The 27,075-nt window shown below is 49.8% G+C and overlaps 1 protein-coding gene across 1 annotated transcript; it reads right to left on the bottom strand.

Annotated features, from left to right (window-relative positions):
- Positions 1-4,688: 4,688 nt before the first annotated feature.
- Positions 4,689-25,347, bottom strand: Adgrf1 (adhesion G protein-coupled receptor F1). The gene is made up of 14 exons (XM_048347650.1): positions 25,206-25,347; positions 23,935-23,992; positions 22,141-22,284; positions 21,340-21,516; positions 20,549-20,649; positions 19,560-19,618; positions 16,327-16,478; positions 15,366-15,529; positions 13,778-13,966; positions 11,043-12,416; positions 9,569-9,610; positions 7,962-8,021; positions 5,714-5,780; positions 4,689-5,116 (listed from the first exon to the last, which is right to left on the bottom strand). The coding sequence occupies exons 1-14, from the start codon at positions 25,272-25,274 to the stop codon at positions 5,043-5,045; spliced, it is 2,730 nt and encodes a 909-aa protein (XP_048203607.1). The 5' UTR covers positions 25,275-25,347; the 3' UTR covers positions 4,689-5,042.
- Positions 25,348-27,075: the final 1,728 nt, after the last annotated feature.

The raw sequence follows: 27,075 nt of genomic DNA, 5'->3' as shown, positions 1-27,075 counted from the left end.
TGAGATAGCTGGACAGAAGAAGGCCCGCTAGGGTTGTGTTGTCTGGTTAAACCCATAGCACGCTGACCTTAGCGCCCTGGGAATTTGAAGGTGAGGGGTATTTACTGAACACCGCTGGCATGCTAAGAACCAAAGCGCTGCTTTACCTCCTTCTCAATTGTCATCTTTCCCATTTTTACAAATAAACAGAGATAAGATTGACTTCTGGACAGTGTGTTATGCTCCCTATGGCCCTCTCACTTGCCTTTGCTTAAGCACATTGCCTGCCAATAGTAACAGCGCCGTATAGAATTTGTGCCTTATTATTTCACATTAGCATAGTCAATATTAATAAAAGCCACTCTTCACTTTTGTTTAGGGTGCATGTGAAACACTGGATAGTAGAAGAACGTTCAAACAACAGTAACGTGACAAAGAATGATTAACCTTGGCTTACAGGTGAAGCAATCATGGTTTGCTAATGCAACCAGGTTAACACCAGTGCTAGAGCCGAGTGTTAAAACCATTCATTTTTTAATTAATCATTACATTGCCCAGAATATCAAGATCCACCATTAAACATTCTCTGCTCATACTGTGCTCAAGATTCTTTGGATGACAAAGCTCAGAGAAGATTCGGCAATAGCAAAATGAATCAGAGGGAGACCCTGGCCCACGCTTCCCGCCAGCTCAGGAGACGTCAGAGCTCCGGGAATCCACTTTGCGTATCCGTTCCTAGGAGATCTCCTGAAAGCACATCTCCCGTTCCAGGCTTCCTAGGTGGGGCCCAAGAACTGGCATTTCCAACAAGGTTCTGGAGACACCGATGATGACAGTTGGGCAAACAGCTTGAGACTCATTCTCCAGCAGGCCGTGATCAAGTCACACACTGTGACCTGTGCACAGTGTCACACACAGTACAGCGCTAACACAACTCTCAAAATAAAATCTAGAAGTGGTTCTCTGAAGGCGGTTTCCTGTGCATTCCTCTCTGGATGATCGGGGTGGGGTTGAACCCATGACATTGCCCACACTCAGGTTGAAATCGGTGACGGATGGGGTGGTTGTCCCGCCCAATCTTCTTCAGGAAAACAAAGTCGCGTTATCGCCAGCACCAGGCAAAGCTTGCACGCTGCAAAGAACTGTCCTTGGCACAGCCCGGACCCCGGTTGTCATGGAATTTGCGACTGCTTTGCCCGCCACCTGTGGGGGGCTGCGGCCGAGCTAGAAGAACCAGGAAGCCTTATCCACAGAGGCGATGTGTCCTTTGGCAGCGAATCACAGCGAGGGGCCCCTCTGCGCTGGTTCCCAGCACCAGGCCAGAATTCCAGAGGGGCATCGCCTCCCGGACATGAGCCCCTTCAGTTGGCACCGCGGAGCTGCTGGCAGTGCTTTATCTCTGAGCCCTGCGCTGCCAAGCCCACGGGCTCTGGGATTCGTCGGTGACAGATTCCCCTTCTCCCACAGCGATACCGATGAGGAGGCACAGAATCACAGCAAGTTGGGGCCAAACGGGGACCTTTGAGCTTATCTAATGAATGCAGATCTGTGGTTTTACAGATGGGAAAACCAACCCCAGAGAGACGGCAGCGGGAGGCCGGAGCCCAGGCTTCTCAACAGCTCTGACCAACAAGAAACTGCTGGATCAGCTCACAGGGCCAGGCCCACACCAAGGACCAAGCCTCACAGGTGGCAGGGGCTCTGAGACAGGAGGAGAACTATTGGTGATCAGTGAATTATGGGACTCTTTCACCATCACCTCTTCTAGTGTTTTCTTCCCCCTCAACTCTGTCCCCTCTCACCTTCTGCTCTGATTTTTGGGAGAATTTCAAGTACAGAGTTTGAAAAACATTACGATTTAGTTAGGAATGTTTCCTTCCTTCCTTCCTTCCTTCCTTCCTTCCTTCCTTCCTTCCTTCCTTCCTTCCTTCCGATCTTTTAAATAACTTCTTACTATGTAGCTGAGGCTGTCCTCAAACCCACAGGCCCCCAAGGGAGAGGATTGAGGGTGTGAACCGCCAGCCCTGGCTTAGGAAGTTAGCCCCACAGTCCAAATTTGCCCGGAAGGAGTCAATTTCTACTGACAACACATGAGATGCTTTGTCCTGGAGGAGAGCTTGGGCAGGAGACTCTGGGGACCAGAAAGAGCCCTCGCAGTGTCTGAGGAGTTAAGGGCTCTCATCTCTCCTGATCAAGCCCCGAGGACCTAGCTCAGCCCTATTCCGCTTGCAAGTCACAGCTTTATGTTTGTTGGTTTGTGTCTGGTCCCTTCTACCCCTGAGACCTTGGGTGCAAAACTGGAACTACAGAGTTCCACCCTAGAAATGTGGCTCACGTCTGACAGAAATACACAAAATACTGCAAACTAGTTCTTCCCAAACTACGAGACGAATCTGAAAAGCACAGGATTGTCTCCATCGGTTTTTGCACTATGCACTTGAACAATTTCCATATTTACACAAAGCCTATCCTATCGATGCAACAAAAGCACATATAAAACATGAGTGTTCAGGCAGGTTACAATTACGTGCGGACCATGGGTGATTCCTGCTTTGCTTGAGAGCAGCTTTCACTGTTCACTCCACCCCTGAGCACAAACCCAGGAAATAGAGGCATTGTTCGTCATCTGGAAGCTGAGCCGTTAGGCCCTTAGCTTCCTTATCTCTCCTAGTATCAAAACACAGCTGCCACCGTGCAAATGATTCCTAATTAGAGCAGGGAGAGGAAAGTGCTTCTTCTGCTCTTGAGCGGTAGGATCTTAGGTGTCTTTTGAGCTTTGGGTCCAGAATGCATTTCTCGGTCAGAGCCTGCCCCCTGAAGTCTGCTAAAGGTAAATACAGCGCAGCAAGCGCCAGCACAGGCCGGCATGCGTGTTTTCCCTCGTAATACCCCAGTGACCTCCCAGGTTCAAAGCCTCGGCAATGTTGCGCCGGTCACTGTCTCTGGAACCCTTGAGGAATGTCAGCTGTCCTTCTGGAAGGCTCCTCTTAGCTCATGAGAGAGGATGCCCCCGCCATTCCTCTGCCTCAAGGGCTGTGCCTTCACATTCACCTTTACCAGCTCTGGCTCTTCTCCCTACTTCAAAAAGAGGAGGTACACCAAGGGCTCCCCTCACTTCTTACCAATACCCATCTCTCACTTGTTCCCAGAGGGACAGCCCCACCTCGGTGCTGCCGACCCCAGGAGTGAGGCCCTAACCAGGCCTTCCCTTGAACAGGTAGCACGTCCCGTGGCCTGAGTGATGTCTCGACTTGGTACCTCATAGGGAGCTCAAAGAAATGGGAGAGCCGGCCAACAGCACCCAAGCCGAGAGCAGTAAACCCTCCACATTCAAGCAAGGGAAGGCAACGTCCAACGTTAGGTTATTCTTTGCTCTCCAAATCCTCTTCTCCTCATCTTGGCTATTAGTCTGCCTGGATACTTCATTTTCCTGAGTTACAGATGATGATGCAATGAGGACACAGTAAAAGAAGGACAAGGAGGAAGAGGAGGAGGAGGTGGAGGAGGAGGAGGAGGAGGAGACAAGGAGGAGGGGAGGAGGAGGAGGAGGAGGAGGAAGAAGAGATAAGGAGGAGGAGGAGGAGGAAGAGACAAGGAGGAGGAGGGGAGGAGGAGGTGGAGGAGGAGGAGGAGGAGGAGACAAAAAGGAGGAGGAGGAAGAGGTGAGGAGGAGGAGGAGGAGAGGTGGAGGAGGTGGAGGAGGAGGAGGAGGAGGAGGAGGGGGAGAAGGAGGATGAGGAGGAGGTGGAGGAGGAGGAGGAGAGGAGGAAGAGGAGGGAAGGAAGAGGTGGAGGAGGATGAGGAAGAGGAGGAGAAAATAAAGACCTGTAATCTAAAAAAGGCTGCATTATATATTCAATGCCATTATTCTGTTTCTGATAAGTGACTAAAAAAATTAAAATAGAATTTTCTTCCTTTTTTCCCTAACGTTCAACATTAAAGGATTGAACCTGCGAAGCAGAAAGGAAGCCTACGCAGAGCGCCAGTGGCTCATGCCTGTTGTCCTAGCTACTTAGGAACCAGAGATCTGAGGATCTTGGTTAAAAATCAGCATAGCAGAAAATCTGAGAGACTCTCATCTCCAGTTAAACAGAAAAAAGGCTGGAAATGGAAACTTGGTCCAACTGGTAGAGCATCAGCTTTTGAACAAAAAGCCAAGTGAGAACACAAGGCCCTTAATCCAAATTCAAGACCCCGTACAGCACACAGATACACACACAGACACACACACATACACACACAGAGATACACACACACATACACACACATACACACAGATACACACACACAGATACACACACACATACACACACATACACACACAGATACACACACACATACACACATACACACACAGATACACACACAGATACACACATACACACACATACACACATACACACAGATACACACACATACACACACATACACACACACAGATACACACACAGATACACACATACACACACAGATACACACACAGATACACACAGATACACACATACACACACACAGATACACACACAGATACACACATACACACACAGATACACACACAGATACACACAGATACACACATACACACACACAGATACACACACACACACCAAGCATGAACCTTAAAGAGAAATAGCATTTTTAAAAGGAAATTTACACCAATAATTTTGACAGGAAAAATAATGCTAATACAACCATCTGCCTAAGGCTATTCCATATTTTTTTATTTCTGGACTATTGAAAATAATGTTATTTTATGAAAAAAGCGACTCTACTCGTACTCACAAGAGGAAGATACAACTGAGACACATTCCAACAAAAGATACTCTTCTGTATTTATAGAGCAATTTCCTAGGAAGAAACTACAAGGAAATAAAATCTCTTTCTGTTTCATTTCAGACCAAGGAGGCGGTGAGTGCTAAAGCCATAGAAATCATCTGTCTTTTTCTGAGGCTCTTAAATCAGAACATTCCATCGGATTCTAGGTATAATGCCTTCGCTGACACTTGGCTCTAAATGTCAAGTTGCTCCCCCAAAAATGTTCTCCTTGAGTTTATAGATCTGTCTTATTCATTTGACAAAAACTGAGTCAGTGTGATACTGGTAGAGGAACTTCCAGAATGAGAAAGTGTGTAATGGCCTGCAGGAGGGGGAAAAAAAGAGAGGAGAATGATTGCTACTATGTTGACAGGAAGCCCGAGAACCAAATGAAACTAAGCCCGTAGGATTTCTGACAACTCCGTGGGGCTTTAGGAAGCTATTGGGGGCACAATGGGGTTGGCCCAGAGATGGAACATTTCACTGGCAACAAAAACATTTGCATTATTCATCAGGAATCTCTGTCCCGTGATGGACAATAGTTAAATAGTGACAGGGGCGGAATATTACTGACTTCAGCAACCACCCCGCCCGCCTGTGGACACAGAGCCGGGAGATTCTTTAATGGGGACACAGCCGCTGAATATCTAACCATACTCGCACCCCGGGCAGTGCTGACGTATGTGATGGATAATATTCACGGCTAATTGAAGAAACGGGGTGCCTCTGTAGTCAAAGCGCCCAGCGATACTTGTCTCTATGGGCTCAACCTTGTTCTGTGGGCCCGAAGCACAAGCCAGATGAACCTGCTGTCCATGTTTCAGGATTTGATAGCACGTGTGGAATACATACCACGGCAGCCCCAGATCCGTCATCTCTCCGCCTGCCTTTCATCGCCCAGGGCCTCCTGATAACTCACCTTTGTTTTGTAGGAGGTGCACAGGCTTTAAGCATTTGGGTTTGGAAGAGGTATCGGACGAGTTTTGCTGCGCAAAAGACAAAGCCACCTGGGTATTGGGGACATTCTTGTGGAGGGGGGGGTCTGCATCTCCTGTCTAAGCTCGGTGCCTCCCGGGGCCAGTGTCAGCCTTGGGCTGATAGGCCGGAGGGAAGACACGCTGAGGGCCACGAGATTCCACAGCCCCCCGTGGCTCCCCCCTCTGCCAATGACAATGACAACAGTGCAGGGGCCCTGGATGGTGACGGGGCCTCACGCTCCAAGTCATGGTTGACCTGGGGTATCACACTCAGGTGGCCCCGGTTCCCCACCGAGTCTGTCTCCCTGGGAATCCTCTGCTTTCCATTCCTTTCGCTCTGCTTCCTGTATCTGTGCTCGCTACCGACCTGGGGACTTGCTCACAGTCTGGCAATGTCAGCGATGTCATCGCCCCCGACCCCAGGGCCGGCCCCTGGCTCCCTCGCTCGCTCTCCTCGCTCTCCTTGCACTCGCAAGTCTACGCCTCCCCTTGCTTGCTCATCGTCTGTCACCGGGCTCTCCATTTGTCATTCGAGTCAACGACAACTCCTTCAGGATTTACCAATGCCTACCTTTTTTCTTGTGTAAAATGAGTAGATACTTTTTAAAAATGTCTTTCTTTTTAGTATCTTTAAGGAGTTGCACACAAGGATTTCAATCCACCGTGTCAGTTCGTGCATAGAGTGTTGGACTATTCGATGTGTATGTGTCAAAATGGAACTAGGTGGGGGAGGGGTGCGGCCAGGAGGGGTTGAGGGAGATGGGGGAGAATGATAAAGGGGTGCAGAATGCACACTGATTTCAAAGCTAATGGACCCTCTAATCAGATCACAAGGCCCTCACTTTTATCATCTGACTTGGACCGCAGGGCCACTGTGCTCTTTGGGGAAGTGGGACACTGCCTGTGGCCAACCCTGCCCAGCCTGTTTTGCTTTTGTTTTTGTTTTATTTCACATTTAGGGTGTTTTCAACTCTGATATTTCAAAGCAGCAAAACACTGACTTCCTGCTTTGCAGGGTGCGGTGTGTCCTGTCTGTTTTTATTAAGGAAAGGCTTTTCTTCCCCCAGCTTCCTCCTTTTCTTAAGAGGGAATAATGACATTAGTTTCACACTTGGTGGTTCAAAGGTTCTTACTTAGTTCTTCAAGACATAAAATCAAGATCACAGAATGTGAAAATCTCTTTGAGGAACTCATCTAACACTTTGGGTTTTTTTTTTACAGTTGAGGAAATGGAACTTCAAAGGGACAAAGGAACTTTCCAAAGATCACACACTCATTTAGGTTCTAGTGAGAAATACAGAGCAGGTCCTCTGACTCACTGGCCAGTGCTCCCTAAATTCCCATCAGGGCTTTCTTATGGGGAACGGCAGGCCACGGAAGCTCTCTAAATGCCAGAGAATGATTTCCTTATTAACTTTTAGTTCAAAGGTTAGAGACTATCCCTGGGGGGGAGGGGGCGGGGGTGGAAATCTCCAAACATCCATGCCCATTTGGATGCAATTGTTGGCTGGCATTTTATCCAACACAGAAGTCTTTGCTTTAGAAACCTTTCTAACTGCTTTGGTTCACAGTCCCAATCTCCATTCGTCTCCTTCCCTCTTCCCTAGACCTCACCCTACAAGATGGAACTAGGAAAACTGATGGGATGGGATAGTTGGGTTGGGGGAGATGGGGGAGAATGGAGAAAGAAAGGGGTGACTCTGATTAAGGGCCACTGTACTCACAGACTGACATATTGAATTGAAACTCCTTTATACAACTACAGAAGGATAATAATAATAATAACGACAGCCCCCAGGAGTGGCCGAAATACAGAAGTATAAACTAACACTGAAAACAGGAACTGCACACAATGCTGTTGCTATACAACACCACTCTCATGTAGATTGCACTCTTGGGGTGAAGAACAAGACAGAATTCTCCCCTCCTCTATGAACTCACCCGATCATAGACTTGGAGCAGAACTGTTCACTCGAAACCTGCCCCCTCAGTCCCGGGTGCCCAACTCTCCCTTGTGGCCTTCCCCTTCCTCTGTACCGTCTCCCTCACTCAGCGACCCTTCCTCCCCCTGTTCTGGGTGCCCCAGCAGACAGCAGGGCTTGATGAGGACAGACACCCGGGGGTTTCCACAGACGTCGGCTTGCTGCATGTCTAGACCTCCATGCATGGAAGCAGGAGATGATTAATTACCTTTGAAGTTTGCTTCCAGGAGTTTAATGGACAGAGTTTGTTGCACAGAATTTGTCGCAGCTGTAAGGGGCGACAGGGAAATATTGAATCACACATAAACATAGCAAAGAACAAGGCAGATTAAAATGGGCATCTCGCAGTATTGTCTCCGAAGCACAAATAGACCGTGACCAAGAGCATCTGACTCACTCTTTTTAGCCTCTTTACCATAGGAGAAAATCTGGAAATACACACGGAATAACAGCACCACGAGATTTAATAACTCAGATTCCAGGCACTAGTCATGGTCAATAATTGCTAAATTGGAGTTGATCTGTGAAAGGAAGGATTTCCTAGCGACGAACGACAAAACGCAATTAGTGAGCACAATTAGAACAAAAAAAATTACTACTTTTTCATAAGCCAGGGTTTGTAATATGCAATAATGGTGCTACTATTTTTATCTTCCTATTCAAACATGGTGCTAACATATTTTTATCTTCCTATTCAAACAAAGGCTCACATCTATTAGCTCACTGACTCCAACTTCCTTTCAATGAATTGATCAACTCTTGCAAAAGTAATGAAACAGTTCATTTAAAATGTCTTCCATTGTATCCTACTCCAACTGATAGTCTCTTGTTAGGGATTTATTTCATGTGCTTATTCAATGGGTTTCATGTTTGCCATGTGAAACTCTGGAAATGCAGAACCAGCATACTCAAAGCAAAGGAATACACTAGTTAAAAGAGCACAAAGGAATTTCACTCCTTGGAAAACAAATTTTGCTTTTGAATCATTGCCAAACTAACTTAAAAGAGAAAAACTTCCTTTTTTTTCTGCCAGTCCTGGGGCTTGCACTCAGGGCCTGAGCACTGTCCCTGGCTTCTTTTTGCTCACGGCTAACACCCTACCTCTTGAGCCACAGCGCCACTTCTGGGTGTTTTCTGTATATGTGGTGCTGGGGAATTGAACCCAGGGCTTCCTGTATATGAGGCAAGCACTCTTGCCACTAAGCCATATCCCCAGCCCTTTCTTCTTCTTTTTTTTTTTTCTTTTTTAAGGAGTGGTACTGGTTTTGATCTCGGGGTTCTGCACTTAGCTAAGCAAGGGCTCGGCTGCTGGAACTCAGGTCCTTTTGCTTTGGTTACTTTCAAGATAGAATCTCATTTTTTGTTTGTCTGGCAAGCCTGTTCTGTGACCCTCCTATTTACAATTCCGAGCATAGCTGAGAAGACCGGCATGTACCACCCTGCCCAGCTCTTTGGTGAAGATGAGGATCTTGTGAACATTTTTATGCAGGCTGTTCTGGAACCACGGTCCCCCTGATATCAGCCTTCTGTGTAGCTAGGATTACAGGTAAGAGCTACCACACTCGGCTAGGAATTCTTTTCTTTCCCCTATAATGTTTACATTGCATGTGGTGATTGTTTTTACATGGCTTTTTAACCGAAGTGAACATTTAGCAACTTTGTCTTCTGGCTGAGGCCAACTTTTGTGAAATGACAGCATTCTACTATAAAAGTACTTGTCACTCAACTTCTTATAATGTGAATAAGGCCACCGAACAGAACAGGAGAGTTTAAAGATAGCTGCATGGGTGAATGGAGAAATTAATGAACACTTACCTTGCCATCTGAGAGAATTCCAAAACAAAGGATGAAAAAGCCCTTTAACCAAAAAAAGAAAACAAAAGAAATGAAATCATATTCTCATTTTCCAGAAAAGCAATCTTCATACAATATATCCTAGTCTATCATCTAAGTCAGGTTTTCAGGGTACGTTAGTCTCACCTAAAGTATTGTCCCAGGACCCCAAAAAATACCTTCTGAATTTTCTGCTGGCTTCTGGATTTTAATCTTTTTTTTGGGGGGGGGGAAATCAGATCTTTAATAAACACCCACTATGCACTGAAGTCTAGCTCTATGGCTTTCCACCCAGGAGGGGAGAAATGGTCTCTATTCGTGCCCTTCCTTTCCAGTCACGCTCTTGGAAAACCTTTTCCGGGGCTTTCTGTGACCTTGAACTCCTCCCATTCTAGTCTGCTCAGACAGGACCATGCCACCCCACATTCTGCCTGTGCGCTACCGGGCCCCCACCGATGCTACCCGTGACCCTGTCCTTCCAGGGGTTCCCTAACTTCGTCACTCACTATGGGGTTCAAGTCCTTGTGCATGTCTGTCCTAGCCCACTGCTCCGCTGAGTGGGAGAGAAACAGCTGCTTTCAAAAGACACAGTGGGCATCCACGAAGCACCACGCTTTGTCTGTCAGCACTACTATATCTCATTTAACAGAGGGGAGTAGTGAGGGACAGAGGGGTTAAGTTATGTATTACAAGTCATGCTTGTTGGTGAGGTGGTATATGTAGGTGGAGACATATCTAACCCCTGAGCTCAAACAGTTGACCACTTCCCCTCAGTCATTGTGCAGGTGTTCATCAAGACCTGCATCGAGCCAGGGCAGAGGCTTTTGTACATACAGATTACATCCTGAGAGCCACGATTGCCATTTACTCTATACAGAATGCAAAAATGCATCGTTTGTGGCAGGTGTAAGCAGCCATGTTTCTGTAACAGCCAGACAGTAAGTGTTGTAGGTCAGACCGTCTCTGCGGTGGCTATTCTGCCATAGCAAAGTAAAGCTATGGGCCGTAAAGAAATGAACGGTCATGTTGTGTCTCGATAAAATTGCCCTGACAAGCACTGGCCAGAGGCGGCAGGTGGCCAGTCCACGCTGACTGCATTTCAGATATCCTTCTCCCACCGTTTGGAATCAGCATGCCGCTTTGGTTTATGGCTGCTTTCCTGTGCTTTGACAGGGGTCTGTCTGCACAAGAGAAAGAAGACTGAGTGCACGGCGAGAAGGGTTGACGTTTAAACAGATTTCAAACCCTGCCATAAATTAGTGGAGAAGCTGGACATGAACTATTGTGTGTGTGGGAGGGGGGAGGAGATGGATTATTGTTCACTTGTTGTTTCCATGCACTTTTCATTACAGTCGTGCTGGGGCCAAGGAGACGAGATGGTCTCCACTTAGCCGCGTGGGTTCTCTACGCGTGTTCCAGGGACGGCAGGGTGCGCTCGGGCATTGACTGCTCTCACCTGGAATGCATTGAACAGGGCAAACAGCACGTGCCAGGCCGCATTGCGGCTGTCCACCATGGTTCCTATCCCAAAGCCCCAGGTGAGGCCTAGCCAAGGGGTGAGGATGAGGAGGCTCTTCCCCACGCGGAGGGCCACGGCCCTGTCGTCCCGGTGCAGCCCCTCCCCGACGGCCGGCCTCCAGAGCTTCCTGAGAACCAGCAGCACCACCACCGAGTTCACAGCCACGATGGCCAAGGCGGGGACCACGAAAGCCAGCAGGGGCTTGCTGGAGGGGGACCAGTTGAGCCAGCACACGTCTGTCCTCTGGTAGCCACGGCTGGGCAGGGTGACTGCGACGGTGACGACGGCGATGAGGAGAGGGCACCCGTAGCCCAGGCAGAACCCGAGCGCCATCATCAGCGACATGGCCGTGTGGTGGAACACGAGGAGGACGCGGTACGCCAGCAGGAGGGCGAGCGCCAGCATCCAGAAGAACAGAGAGAGGTAGAAAAGGTGCGTGAAGAAGACCGCAGCGCTGCACACCCCAGAGGCGTCCAGGGCGGGGTCCCGGGTCACCGCCACGAGGAACCAGACGTCGGCCACCAGGAGGGACAGGGCGATGTTCACCAGGCAAACGTGGCGCGAGAAGGACGTCGGGCTTTTCCTCGTCTGCTTCCAGCACAGAGCCTCGACGGCCAGGCACAGGAGCAGACTCACGACGGACACCCCCAGCCCCACGTGGGTGATCCAGGTGACCGTGGGGACGATCTCGGGGGGCACAGAGGGCGACATCAGCATGGAGAAGGAGGTCAGGTGGGTGCAGCGGCACAGCACGGCCTCTGGGGTCTCGTTCACGAGGTGGCAGCCGGCGCCGTCCCACCGCAAGCGGCTGAAGTCCCAGAACACGCAGCGGGGCTGGCGGCGGTGGGGCCGCGCCTTGGAGAAGCGCAGGAAGATCTCTCCGAGGGAGAAGTTGGGGATGAGCGTGGATATCACAGGGCCGTTCACCTGGGCCGTGTCACTTGCCGTGGTGGGTAGAATGTTCCCGAAGGTCAATGAGGCCATGCTAACGATGGCCTCTGGGAGGGATGTCTGGAATTGGTCCGCCTGAATGAACACGCGGCCGGTGACGGGAACAGAGGAGTTCTGCTGGAACAGCTCAACCTCATAGCTGTAGCTGCGGTGGTCTTGGCTTTGGGTCATGGGGATCCCTTTCCAGTCGATGAATTCCCCAGAAAAAGTCAGAGGCAGAGCCGTGGAAGGTACCAGGACGCTGATGTTTTCTAATGTCTCCAGTAACTGTGAGCTGGCACGCTTGTCATCTCGCAATAAAACGGTCCAGTTGGTCACTGATGCCGAATTGAGAATATGGTCGGCTATGCCGATGACGTTCTGAAACACAGGGGCAGAAGTCAGACCTGCGTTTTCAGGGGTACAGGCGTGAGAGCGGACACGGGCGGCTTGGTGTTGGGTGCAGGGGAAAGGCTCGGAGGACTAGCTCCATGGGAGACCACAGGAACACTCCCAACCAAATTCAGCTCTGACCCTCTGAGCAGTAGAAGCTTTGGGGTAGAGACAGGCGAAGCCAAAGGGGTCTCCCTCAAAGATTCGTCAGCACACTGGGGCTTCAGCTGATTGAACGAGAGCCCTGCAGTGCTCAAGTGTGTATTTCTTGCTTCCTGAGACACCAACACTGACTGACCATACAATCTCTCACACTGACGTGCAAAGACAAAGACAAAGTGCAAAGGCCTCACTTTGAACAGATTTCCCACCGGTTTCCTCCCCCCACATGAGAAGTTGTAAGCGCATGTCATGCGTGCTCAAGTTGTAATCTACACTTCCTTGTTTACTTCAGAAGAATTACTAACACTGCTTTCAAAAGCTAAACCCAAACAACAAAGCAACATGGCAGTGAGGGGTTTCATTTTTCACATTTTTAATCTTTGATTTCATTTCACTTGTTTGTTTTGTGTGTGTGTGTGTGTCATCTTTTTTATTCTTTGTAAGTAGTTACACAGAGGAGTTGCCAGTTGACAGTGCAGTTTATGAATACAATGTCTCTTGATCACTGTCATCCTGTTCGGATCATTCTTCCTTTGAGAGATTCCTTTACCAAGCAACTCTGAAAGTTGCTCTTGTGTCTCATGCCTTACCATGCTGGTTCCCAGGCCTTCCACTGTAGCCCCTGGGATGTTTTTCCTTAATCTCACCCTCCGTGTCTTCCATCCTGTGATCCAGTGTCGCTTTTCTACCGTCTCCCGCCCCATGAGCCTCCCCTGTTTATTACCTGCTCCGTTTTCATTCTTCCTTTTTATATGTATGCTTTTTGGGTCATTTTACTTTTGTTGGTCTTTTGTAAACAAGTGGAACAAACGAACCCTGAGCATCTTTTCTTTAACTCAGGGAGTTGAACCTATTTCTATTTAATAACTGCCATGATGACATAGTTTCCACCATATGTAGTTTTAATTGTGTGACTAGGTAATATACATACATACATGCATGCATCTTCAGGTGTGTGTGTAGATATACATATATATGCCCCATTGTGTAAGCTATTACATGCATTAAGATAAATGCATGCTTCCTTTGAAGTCACACTGCCTATCTGGTGAGCTCCTTGTACACTGTGGGGCTGGCTACACTAGTCCCGCGTGAGCCCCTCCGTCTTTTCCAAGAGGCTGCCTGTCTCTTGGGCTTCCGTCATTCCTCCCATGAGATGCAGTCCTGAAAGCCCAGGAAGACCATACCTTCAGGGTCACATTGGACACCTTGAGATGCTTTGCCATGGACAGGGAGGAAATATTGCCCAGAATCGACACCACGGCAGCCAGGTTCCCTGCTGTAGTCGATGGGCTTTCCTGAATGATGTCCGAAAGATTTTGCACCAGAGATGACACGTCTTCCTCAGTGGCATTGCCTGCAATCACACTGAAACTCTAGACATAAAGGGGAGTTATGTTCTAGAGAGACAAATGTTGTCAATCATCGGATTTAAATAGGTCAGGGCCGCATCAAACTAACATTTTCACAGGGCAGTCTGTTGCAGCACACTTACACAGTGGTGCTCACAACAATAGATAATATGACGCGTCATTAAAAGCACTTGCATATAAATAATTATTTTCATTCTATTGAAACTGAAGTTCAGTGAGATATGGCGACCTTCTAAAGAATACTCCGCTGGGTCCCATCACCAAACTTATATTATATGACGTCTGCACAGGCTGGAGATCGGCAGTAAAGGACGTATGCAGTGACTTGATTACTGTTCTTCACCACTGCACTTGGAGTTCCATTTCTTCTGTGAGGCCTCCGTCTACTTCTATTCTGCAGGACTGCTGACCTAGATTCCCAGATCCTACTTGTTGCCCTATTCTCACTGACTGCTACTCTTTGCCCAGGGCATCTGAGAGATAACACTCCTCACGGCCTGGGACCAATGGATTCCAACCACTGCTTGTGATAAGAACTGAGGCGAAGATGGAGGAGCAGACCCCAGAGGCGACTGGTCTAATTCCTCTCTCCAGTTTACAGACAAGGAAACTGAGGTCCAGGAAGATATAAGTGAATACCCCCCCACACACACACACATACCCAGTTTTTCCATAAATATCATCCTGGGGTTCTCTTCTATAAGAGCAAGGTCTCTAGCTGAGGCAGAAGTCCTGCTCAATATGGGAATCTCCTGGGAGGATGATGTCTACAAACTGGTTTTGAGAGCCTTCTTTTCTGTAACGTGAGTTCTTTTCTTTCCTCCTTTCTACCTACTTTGTCTGAACCCATGACCCTTCGTAACAGAACAAGAGTAGAGAGATCATGGCGCTGCAGTAGCGACCAGGCAACTTCGTTTCTAGACAAACACTATTGGTACCAGATAGGCCCTTGGCTCCTTGGTCTTTCGTTTCCTGATGCACAGAAGGGAGTGGGCAGGCCAGATTCCCTGCAACGTCCACTGCAGACAGACGCCTCCATCTGAGTCACCTCTGCCCGCCCCCGTGACCCCTGTGCTTGTGCGCATCTTGCCTACGGATGAAGCTGCCACCTTTGACCCTCCGCTCCCAGTCCTTGTCAACGTCTAAAGCCAGCTTAGTTAATGTTGCGGACCCCGGTGCGAACACATTCCAGAACAAAGCCATCAGCTCTGATGTTGTCTGACCGTTTCAGCCGCCCACACACCCCGGGGCTGCCGGGGTGCGATGCCACCCTCGCCCTTTGCACCCTGAGCGATGGTGCAAACAGACAGATTTTATCCTCCTCCCTGCCACGTTGACTGGGAGACAGAAGCCCAGTGTGGAGCACGCAGCCCCACCAACGCACAGAGTGAAAATCCCTCACCTTCTGCAGTTCCTTCAGCCGTGAGAGCACGCAGGAGTCCCTGCGGACCTGCCAGCCGGCGGCCAGGCACCTGACTGTGATGGTCCCCGAGTAGCCGCTGGAGCAGGGCAGGGCAAACTCCTCCTCCTCAGCCCCAAAGCCGAAGGAAACGCTGTTGCAGTGGGCTGGAAAAGAACGGAGGCAGGGGGAATGATTCCAGAATATCCTGGCACTCTAGAGTCCAAAACACAAAGTCCTGTTTAAAGGTTCTCAATCCGGACCTCTTGAACAAAAACGTAAGACCCTACTGGGAAAAAAAAAAATGACGAAAGCAAAAATGATCCAGGGACCTGGCTCAAGTGGTAGAGCAGTCGCTTACTGAACACTCAACGCCCAGAGCTGGAACCCCCATTTTCACAAAAGAACCCCAACAGACAAAAACAACAGCAACCACAGCAGCATCTCGTTTTACCCTCCACTGGTGTGCAATGATCGCATGTCAATAGGAAATCAACATTTTAACGAAGTAAAGGAAAAATAGGTAAGAAAATACAGTGTGTCCGGGTGTGTGCGTGTGTCTGTGTCAGCATGTACACACGTGTGTATTGTGTGCATTTGCGTGTGCTTGTAGGTGTGTGTGAACTCTGTGTGCCGGTGCACGTGCGCGTGCGCCTTCTTGCCTTAGGTCTCTGGTCCATCAACCCCAAGGCTCCGTTGACGGGCACACAGTAAACTCCCGCTGAGTCACTTCCCCCTCAGCCTGCGGTGAAATCACTCTTCCATCGTGTTGACTCATGGAGATGGAAATCAGACCACAGATTTGTAAAATGCACAATTGTCAGATGACGCTGTGTCTTAGGGAAAAGAGCCGCCTCTTTCTACTGAAAGCTAGGTGCGTGGTAGTTCTCTCCCAGAAACAAGTCCTAGCCGCTGAGGCTGCGAGTGAGCTTCCCTGAGGGAGAGGGTGAGAATCGAGGCTTACCTTTCCTGAACACGCGGAAAGAGCCGTCTTCTAGCGGAAACAGCTTGCCCAGGGCCGCCTTTGCCTTGCCAGCCATCTGCATGATACTGGAGAGCAGCTCATCAAGGCTGCTGGAGCCAATGACCTCGTACCCCACCACGATGCTTCCTTCCCTACAACGAGCACCAGAAAGCCACGTTCACCACCCACCCAACAACTGTGTGCACCTGGCGTGGAGTCCCTCGGAACAAACCAGGCAGATCTGATTCCTGCTTTCACAGAGATTGGCTCCTAGTGGAGAAGGAAAAGGAAACAAGAAATAACTGCCAAGCACCTAAGACATGGACACACCTGAATGCACACACACACACACACACACACACACACACACACCTACCAATGATAAGTATTAAGTATTATGAGAGACAGGTACAGTGTTACACAGGCGGAGATGAGACTCTATCAAATAAGTGAGGAAAGGCTACTTTGTGCAAAAGGTCTTTGACGGTGAGGCAAATAGGATGCGAAGAAAAGAACTAGTGGTAATAAACTATATTGGTATAGCATGCCAACATATGGAAAGGCCATAGGGAAGTAAAAAAAAAAAAAAAAAAACTCTAAGCTTGGTAACTCAAAGACTGACATAGCTAAAATTCAAATTCAATGAGTGAGAAAGAAAGAGGTAAAATTGGAGAAATAGCCAGGAATCCGTCACAGAGCACTTTGATGTCTGAATATTACCATTGCATTTAAAAGTTTTACTCCATACCAAAAGGCAACAGCATGATCGTATTTGTTTCTCACAATCGTCATTCGAGCTGTTGTAGGAAGAAAACTGAAATGGGCCGAGCAAGGAAGCAGGAAGCTTAGTCATGAGAAGGGCAGTGCGGTTTAGAGCAGAGCTCAGCAGCAGGGTATGTGAGGAACAATGGTGAGATTCTGGGTGTATTTGAACACAGAGCCACAAGACTCTTAATGAAGGAAAAAAGCCGGGGTGTGACGGAAAGAAACCAGTCAAGAATGACTTCATGGAAAGGAAAAACAAATTGCACTGCATTGATGCAATGGAATACTACTGAGCCACAATAATGAATGGAACGAGGTTATTCAGGGGGAGAAAGATTCATCTCAAAGCTATCATGCTGAGTGAGAGGAGCTAGGCCTATGACAATCCACTGATATGAAGGTCTACAGTAGCTGAAATAACCCTTGGGGGCAGAAATCTGGTAGAGAGGCGTGGAGATTAGTTGCAGAGAACGAGAGAATTTGAGTGGAGCTCTGCAAACGCTCTGCCTTGATGGGAAGGCCACAGACAAGCCTGCGTCAAAGCCGGTGTGAGCAGGTCACCTTGTGCGAACGATCCATCACAAAGTAACCCAAAAGACGTGAGTCTGCGCAGGGTGGAGGGGGAAGGGAGGATCTGAGGGGCAGCTCTGGGTTCACCGCACTCCCTGCAAACCCACGTGGAAATGTCACATGGACTGCTGGATATTTGGGTCCATAGTGCAGGGGAGTGGCCAATCTCAACGACAATGTTGGAAACCATTGGTCCACAGACTGGTTTTGAGCCACAGAAGACTAGGACAGGTGTGTTGTGGTTCAGGTGCTGCCCCGGCAGGAAGCAAGGTCCTTATGTCAAAAATAACCAGCAAAAGACAGAACTAGGGCTGGGGATATAGCCTAGTGGCAAGAGTGCCTGCCTCGGATACACGAGGCCCTAGGTTCGATTCCCTAGCACCACATATACAGAAAACGGCCAGAAGCGGCGCTGTGGCTCAAGTGGCAGAGTGCTAGCCTTGAGCGGGAAGAAGCCAGGGACAGTGCTCAGGCCCTGAGTCCAAGGCCCAGGACTGGCAAAAAAAAAAAAAGACAGAACTGGAGCATGTACCAGCAGTAGAGCAGCTTCCTAGCAAGCATGAGGCCTTGAGTTCAAACCCAGTGCTACCAAAAAGTAGAGCATACATTATACTCTTGTAGAATATACTTCTTTCTTTTTTTGTCAGTTGTGGGGCTTGAACTCAGGGCCTGGGTGCTGTCCCTGAGCCTCTTTGTGCTTAAGGCTAATGCTCTATCACTTGAGCCACAGCTCTACTTCGGATTTTTTGGTGGTTAATTGGAGATAAGTATCTCACGGGGACTTTTCTGCCCAGGCTGGCTTCAAACCATGATCCTCTGATCTCTACCTTCCTGAGTAGCTAGGATTACAGGCATGAGCCACCAGTGCCCAGCTCTAATGTACTTTCATAAAAAAGTATACATATATTAAGATCACATGATCTAATAAAATGAATCCCACAATGAGTCCATAAGGGAATCATCTTTAAAAAAAAATGAAAGAAGCCCAAGGAGAAGATGGGACAAGTATTATTCATTAGTAATAAATAAGTTCAAACTTCTGGAAGTCCAAAGTTCAAAGTCTTAAGACAATGCTTATAATAGACAAATGAACCCAAATATCATTTAGCATAGTGACGGTCATGATGTTTTTGCATTGATATGACCCTGCCTTGACATTTACCAAGTATTTCCCCACATAGTTTTCATTTGATTTGATGGGGTTAAGTCAGGTTCTATAGGCGCAAACTGAGAGCTGACGATGTAAGTCATGTGGAAGTTGCTCTTAGACGTTTTTACTGTGACTCTGACCATAAATTGTTGGACACAGTGTACAAGAGACACATGACAGAAGGTAAGTTAGAAATACCAGGACCGAGAAAAAGGGGAAAAAATTACAAAAACAGAAGAGAAGTTTAGTGGAGTTGAGGTTCCGTTTTGTCTTGGTGTTCACTGACAGCGAAGTTACAAAAGCAAATGTGAGCAATGATATAGATTCAATATAAAGAAATAAACAAGCCGTGTTTTTTTCCCCAGCATGGAATTGTAAAGAGAATTACTCCTGTGGGACTTTACAGAAACTTGGACTACGTTAAAGGACGATACAGCTATAGCAGATGTGGCTGAGAACATCCTGTAGAGTGAAGTTCTCTTAACTCGAAGCTATTTCCTGTATCAAGCAGATGACTCAACGGCTGGCAATCAGCAAACACAAGGTTAACTAACCAAATTAATGCGGCGGGGGGGGGGGGGGGTGCGATTAAGACACAAAGGAATAATTTACTAAACATCTAACAGTTAATAAATAACGACTACTGGGTTTTGAATCATAGAGGATCATGGTACCTACACAAAACGACAGGATTTCAGCCAGGCTTCCCTCCTGGCTCTCGATGCCCAGGCCTGCGGATGTCACTTACCGAAACTGGGTAACATGAACAGAGTCAAAGCCTGGAATTTCTTCGTAGACTTCCTGAAGCTGAGAAAGAGAACAAAGGGGAACGTTCCTCATGTCCCCGCACGTTGTAAAGACACGAGAACAAAGAACTCATCAGGCAATAAACCAGTGAAGCCGAGGAGGAAGGGAATGAGCTACTAGAGGAAGAAGTCTCATATCCTCCCAAATACAGTTCAACCTGCCACTGAGAGACTTTACACACGTGTGTGCACGCACACACCCCTGCACAGAGGGGCACACATACACAATCAAATGGGATAATCAACGTTGAGAGTGTACCTTAACGTCCCCAATTGAATCCCTACAAGAAAAGGCAAATAACTACTTAGGGTAGGGATAGATTTCATAGATTTACCCCAAGTCTATTTTTCCCCCTTATCAATAACACCAAGTACTTAATTTTCACAGCTACTTAAGCTGAGGCCATCGGCTTTCGTCCTCAGTTAAAGTCTCACCGCAGCCGTCATCCCAGGAAGAAGTCTGTATCGTTTTTATGAAGCCTGGAGTCCCGCTCCATAATTCTTCCAGCCTCTAGCAACAAAGTTTTCTTGGGCTAGGGATATAACTCCCATGGTAGTGTCTACTTTGCAAACCCCAAAGCCCTGAGTTCAAATACCAGTACCACTAAAGAAAAGAAATCTTCTTTATGGAACAAATCCAAAGTGCTGACAACTCACCTTCAGTCACAAACTTTTTTTTTTTAAGAAATAAAGATCACAAAACCATCCAGAGGCCTTCATAGAACATTAAATGAGCAATACCAAACACAAGCAAACTAGAAAAATCGATGGATACACTTTCCTAGAAAGAAAAATGCCTCATAAACGACAGCCAATAACTTCTCTGTAAACAAATAATTAAGAACACCCATGAATGATACGTGCTGGATGGAAACCATCCGGGCTTGTGTTGAGCAAACAATTTCTTAGGTAGGAAGTGGGAAATACTCACCTGACTTTCAATTTTGTTCTTATAGTCAGCATATATAACAGAGGATGAATCCCAAAGGTCTTTTGTAAATCTCTCGTTAATTTTGAAAGTGCCCCAAACCTCTGTGGGAAACAGAAAAAGAAATGGTTTCAGACACGATGCGTTTCCGACTTGACTTTGTTAGCAGCACACAATCACAGACATGTAATTTGGAGTCTATCTATTCAAAGTGGAATTCTTCCATGCCGGGGGATCAAACCCAAGCCATCCACAGGGCCAGGCGGGCAGCCGAGCTACCTCCCCATCTGTGCCACGTCGGCCCTCGGCCCCCAAAGGGGCATTTCACACTCTTTTGATAATAAACTTTGACCCGAAGTAGCGTGGGCAGCACACATGGGAGCAGACTTTCCGGCTCCGGCTTTGCAGGGAGGACAGAAAAGTGTGGGTCAATGAAGACAACCTTCCTAGAAGATGGACGTGCGGCCGCTCGTGCGTGGCTAGAACGGCCGTCCCTGCACAGGGAGGTGGGTGTCCGTCTACACACTGAGCTGCATGCTGTCCAGACTGAAAGGAACTAGGAGCCATGCTTGCTAACCCCAGCCTGCCATCTTGTGCATGTCTCTTGCTTCATTCTTCACTGAGGGCCTAATCAGACCTCACCGCTGCTCTAAGCCCTTCCCAGCCCCCCAGAACCCGAGCCCCTACGGCGCTTCACCCCGAATTCCCACACAGCGGGCAGAGCCGGGCTTTGAACCCCAGGCCCTCGGCTTCTGCTCGAAGCCGGCGCGGCCTGGCCCCGATCCTTGGCTTACTCGCTCTCTCGCAGAAGTTGACGCTCCGGCCCAGGCTGCTGCCGTGGTGACACTGGCAGCGGGTGACGGCCCCCTCGGTGCGGAGGCGGCAGCGCTGGGGCTCCAGACACGAGGGAGGAAACCAGGCGTAGCCGTCTTCGCAGAAGCAGCTCAGGCCTCGGCGCCGCCGGCGACAGTCTGCGGGGAAAGGACAGCTGGCAATGGACACACGGGCGGCCGGACGGAGCCGACGGTTCTCAGGGGAAGAAGGAGAGGGATGAACGCGTGGCCAGTAAATGAGGAACTGCCCGGCATCCCTTCGGAGTTAAGGGGCGCTTCCGTTGAGTTCCTCTGTGCTGCTCCCGTGGTCTCTGCACACGGAGGACCATCGTGAGACCAGTCGCTGAGCTCCGCACTCAACTCCCCCCGGGGGGTGGCTAGGGACGCTTACCAGATGTTTGCGGCCATCTTTTTAGTCCTTAGCAGGAAGGCCTAACCTGGCTTCATGCCGCTGGGTGGGACCATGGGTCAGGTGCTAGCCAATCAAATGTGAGCAGAGCCCGGGAGCCTATCACCTCTGAATCAAAGGGTGCAATTGCCTGCGTGCGACGCTCCGGCCTTCTGTTTCCCTCGGGCTCGGGACGTGTACGCGTGTGAAAGGGCCCCGTTCACCAGAGGCGTCTCCCGCCAGCCTGTCACGGTGTGTCCCGTGTAAAAGAAACACCGCCTTTATTCCGTGACGGCATTCACCCACGTTTCGGGTGTAACTGGCCCCACCCACGTCCCCCGCGTCCGCCCGCGGTCCCCACGGGGCCAGCTTACACGTGGTGGCCTTCGCCCGGATCATTTTCACTGGCACGTGCAGGCAGGGCGATGGAGATTTCAAAAGCTGCAGGAGGCTCTCCAACGCTCTCTTCTCCTTGGAATCTCGGTAGGTCATCTGCAGCAGCAGCTCATATTCCTGAACTGAGAACATGCATCTGCATCTATATCTATATCTATAGCTATATCTATCTATATCTATATCTATATATCTCTCTCTATATCTATCTCTCTATATGTGCCTGCCGGGTATAGACGACAGGACGTGGCTGGAAGGCAGTGCTTCGATTCAGCTCAGTTGTCCCGGATTGAGCGGTGCTGCTTGTTCCAGGCTCTCATTCCTCCAGACACTGACTACGAACATGAACGTCCGGAGAAAACACAAGCAGACACTTCCCCATGAGAATCTGACCTTTGTGCCCTCGTCCCTGCCAAGCCCACCAGCCCGAAGGGAACGAGGCGAGCACATCCTCCTTGCTCTTCCTTCCCGACGCTGGCGTCCTTGAAGGAGCTCAGGTAGAAACCCCACCGCCACCAGAGCCCCCGAACCCTTTCTCACCATGCAGAAAATATCGTCCCACTCATTAACTGAGTTCCAGTGTTTGCATAACGTATAAATGCAAAGCTAAACTAAACCCCAAGTCATTGTATATACCGTCCCCCTCGTTGATTATTTTTGAAAACAAGTAATCCCTCTTTCCCCAAGGACAGATCCATCACCAGCACTTTGTGGCTCTGGTGCCCTCCTCTGCCTTTACATCCCGGGCCTGTTCCCACCCCCACCCCCGGGCCTTTGCGTGTGCCCCTTCTCGAGCTAAAAAGGACTGGGTGTGAGCCCTGTCTACAGCATCCACAGCTGTGCTCTGATTTCACTATTTTTTTAACTAAAGATCCCCATTGCCCCCAATCCAGGCGGAATAGAAGGAGGATTCATTCACCTAAGGCTTGGGGCAGAGAGTAAAGATGAATCCTCCGAGTCTTCTCTCACCAAAATCCACTTGGGTGCGCTCGCTCATGTGAAACTCGTTAGGAGGCGCCAGGACCTCCCCCACGGATGAGCTGACATCTTTGTGCTAGCCCATACCACCCATATCTCCTTATGGGCTAGAACCTCTGCCTCAGGAGTCACCTCAAAGGGGGATCAACGGGGTAACCCTGGGGGTCAGGGGGAAAATGGAGCCAGACCAACAAGGTTTGACTCCTGGCCTCCAGCTCTCTGCCTTCGATGCACTGCCTGTAAGGTTACAAACGGCCATTACACCTAACCCAGACAGCCAGCGTGGGGACGGGATCCTGCGCTTCATGGACTGCACGGCACCATAAATACCAGCTGGGTTCCAGTGGTCATTTTTACTACCCAGGGAACATATATTCATGGCATTCAAGTTGGAATTTCTACTTCATTCTATGGGGACAGCATCTTCACAGGACTGTGGCACTATCCTTCCCACCACGGTGCCCGTGCGTTGCATGGTTGAGGGCTTCTGTGGACTGACCCAGGAGCCTAACTGCCACCTGCTTGGGGCATTATTTCTGCCAGCGGAGACACTGGGCCATGGGAACATCAGACCTGCAAATTAGACTTGGAAATAGAACCCACCCCCGGAGCCCGCCCTTCCAGCCCTTCCGAATGCCTTGCTTTCCGGGATTGCTGCCATTCCGCTCGCACAGATCGGAACTGCTTTCCTAGCACGCCGAAGACGGCAGGAGCACTGGCGGCGCTGCCCCGGGCCCGGCCCTGCTCTGTGGGCCCCCGCGTCTCCTGGGCCGGGCTGTCTAAGAAAGAAGGCTCACCTGCAGGTTTTCTCTGGTCCGCACCGTGTGCTCTTTGGGTCTTCACGCCATCGCTTCCCTATTAAAACAGAAAAGAAGGGGAGTGGCAGAGAAGCTTGGGAGGGTCGCGAGTCACCAGGCTTGGCTGTCTCCCCGATGAACTGGAACCACAGAGCCAAAACCTAAGTCAAAGATGGTGGCGAGCAAGCTGGAAAGGCTTCCCCGGTGAGGCTTTCCAGAGAAGAGCGGAAGAAGAGGAAGGAAGAGCAACGAAGCACGCGGGCGGGAGAGGCCGGCTGGATACGGCACGCGAAAGGAAGGAAAGCAGTTGGGCCACCAGGCCGCCGAGAGGAGGAGTCAGAAGGAGCCAGGACGTGATGTCACAGGGAAGGAAATGACGTCAGAGGCCAGTCTCCAGGGAGGCCGGTCAGGCTGGTCATGTGGATCTCTATGGGCTACGGCAAGGGAATTGGTTCTTTAGTCCACTGAGCTATGAAGAGTTCTGAACAGAGGAAAGGCAAGCTCTAATTTACTTTATAGAAATCCCCATCCCGAAGCCATGTTGAGAGTCAACAAACACAAAAGCAAGGAGAGGTTTGGGCTTATTGAAGTAAACAAGTCCAGGGGTAACAAACTCATGGGCCAAGGCGACACCCGCGGAAGCCGTGAGAAGTGTTGACATTTTGTTGATGTGTAAAGGCAAAGCCAAAAGAGCAGACACATGGTTTAGACATATAATTTCAGAAAAGGCAACATGAAAGTCTTTTTTTCTGCTGGGGGGCGTGGGGGGGATTTCAGCTGGAGATTACAAGCTGGAGGGGAACGTGTGGATGAGAGATCTGAGATGGACATTCACCCTGCAGAGCCATCCGTCCACGTGGTGATTACATGGAGTCCAGTGTCCTGGGACAAAGCCCTGAGAAAATGAGTAAAGATCGGGGGGGGGGGGGGGCCACGGCTCGCTCGCGCTGACCTGAATGCTTTGCTGTGCCTCGAAGGGGCACAGTGGAGGCTGCCCTGAGCTACACGGGACCTCCGCTTGCGCGTCAGTCCCCCGAACCCCGAAGAGGTGGAACGGCATAGCCGAGACTACGATCGACGTTGATGGTGGCGAGTCAAGAACTCAGACTTGGAGCCGTTTGCGGGGCTCTAGCTCCGCGGCCGAGCACAGGGCCCTGGGCGTGAGTCCCAGCCTGCCGCGCACACCCAGTACCGTCGCAGTTGCCTGAGGAGTGGGAGGGGTCAGCAGGACAGATCGTGGGATAGAAAAAGGGCACATCTGCCCAACTCACCCCCAAGAAGCCGCCCTGGGTGTCCACCAGCGCGAAGAAAGGGATGAGCCACAACACGCCGGCTCTCATTTTCAGCGGCCGCTTCCGTCCACCCTGCGTGGAACACAAACAGCCTAGTGCCTTGCCTGTGACTGCCTGGGCCCAAGGGGCGGTGGAGCTCTGGGGCTGGACCCAGCCTTGCAAGGGGAAACGGAGGGAGGCCCGTCACGTGAGGGGGTGACCCGAACGGTTCATCACCCGCTGACCCTGGGTGCGTCGTTCCCTCCCACCTCCAGAGCCCACGACGCCAGTAATGCGGCTTCCGTCTCCCATCAGGTTTCTGTCCTGACAAACTCCCCAGAAAACTCCTCTAGCCCTCCGTTCCAAGTTATGAAACTTGACTCAACCCAGACTCTCGCGTGGGAGCCAGGCACAGTCCTGTTAGCCCAGGAAACACACACACACACACACGAAAACAACCAAGGATTCTAAGAACCATAAACGTCAGGATGCATCTTGAGTGCTTAAACATAAAAATAACAATAAGCCAATATAACAAGTTTCCTCCTTTGGGGCTGATGTCGTTCACGAAGGATTGTTCTCAACTAACTACTGATCGCAAATACTTTGGACAAGACTTAGCCCATAGACTTGGTCACAAAGTGACCATTTCTGCCAAGGTTATTTGGTGTCAAACAAAAACCATGCTAAGTTTGAACTGGCCTGTCCGAGGCAGCAACCGCTAGCCACAACCAGCCGAGGGTTTGTTGTCATTAAAATGAAGATGTAATGAATCCCACGCGCCACATCTCTAGTGCTCAATAACCACACGCGGCTCGTGACTATGATGGGTAGGGCTACCTTACCACAGAACACTTGCAAACTCGCTAAATGTTTTTAACTGGACAACATTGATAAAACTTAAATGGACAAGCCCTGTAGCTTTCCACGGGATTTTTTGTTTCCTTTTAGCAGCCATTGGGGTTTGAACTTAGGACTTGCTAGGAAAGCACTCTACCCTTTGAACCATGCCCTCCCCCCACCCCATCGCATTGGTTATTGAGGGGGGCCCCGAGTCCCTCTTGACATTTCCCACGTAGCTAGGGTAACAAGCTGAAGCCCCCACCCACAGCTATTGGTGGAGGTGGGGGGCTCTCATGAGCTTCTTGCCTGGGCTGACTTCGAACCTTGCTCCTTCCGCTCTCCCTCCCTCCGGTAGCCAGGGTCACAGTCACGGCCCACCCCACCCAGGCAGATTTTTAAAAATATGATTCACACACACAACGACCCACCGTTGGCGTAGTGCCCTGGCTGAGCGGTAAAGAGAGGAGTCGGGCTGTCCCTGCCGTCCTTACCTTGCTTGTGGGTGAACTTGGACATTCACGCAAACTCGGTCATCCGGGCATCTGCTGCTGCGCTCCGCTCCCTGCTCTAAGGAGAACACAGCAGCATGAGGGGCGGGGCATGGACATCCATTGCCCAGTGGACACCACGCGCACGGCGCTCTGAGCGGGCAGGAAAAACACCGTGTGGCGCGCGCAACTTGGCATTTTCCTCCAGGTCAGGGTCCTGCGGTCCCCACCTTCCCGTTTGCCAAACACGCCTTCTAAATCTGTTTCTGAATCAGCATCTTGAGATGGCAGCCTGGGTTCCAGATCGTTCTGCTACGTCTTCTTCCTACAGCACCTCTGACCTGTCAGACATCACCGGCTCGATACCAGGATCCTTCTGGCCTATCCTTCAAGCCTATTGCCTCTGGCCTGAGACTTATGCTTTCCCTAGAGAAAAGGGTTTTTTCCCACCAACTTTTTTGAAGGGTCTCATAGAAAGAAATATATGGAAGACAATGTGGGCTCATGAGGAGACTCTGTCACAGAAACAATCAAAAAAT

The sequence above is a fragment of the Perognathus longimembris genome, chromosome 6, assembly GCF_023159225.1.
Source record: "Perognathus longimembris pacificus isolate PPM17 chromosome 6, ASM2315922v1, whole genome shotgun sequence".
NCBI lineage: Eukaryota > Metazoa > Chordata > Mammalia > Rodentia > Heteromyidae > Perognathus > Perognathus longimembris.
The sequence above is the reverse complement of the archived record's forward strand: the minus strand, read 5'-3'. Positions and strand labels throughout refer to the sequence as shown.

What these genes read in the sequence shown, in the direction of transcription:
- Adgrf1 (XM_048347650.1), bottom strand. Translation starts at nt 25,274, where the DNA reads ATGAGAGCCGGCGTGTTGTGGCTCATCCCTTTCTTCGCGCTGGTGGAC. An exon ending in CCGGGCGAAGGCCACCACGT is followed by an intron (nt 21,517 to 22,140) that starts GTAAGCTGGCCC and finishes CTTTCCCCGCAG; the next exon opens with ACTGTCGCCGGCGGCGCCGA. An exon ending in CAACTTCTGCGAGAGAGCGA is followed by an intron (nt 20,650 to 21,339) that starts GTAAGCCAAGGA and finishes TGTTTCCCACAG; the next exon opens with AGGTTTGGGGCACTTTCAAA.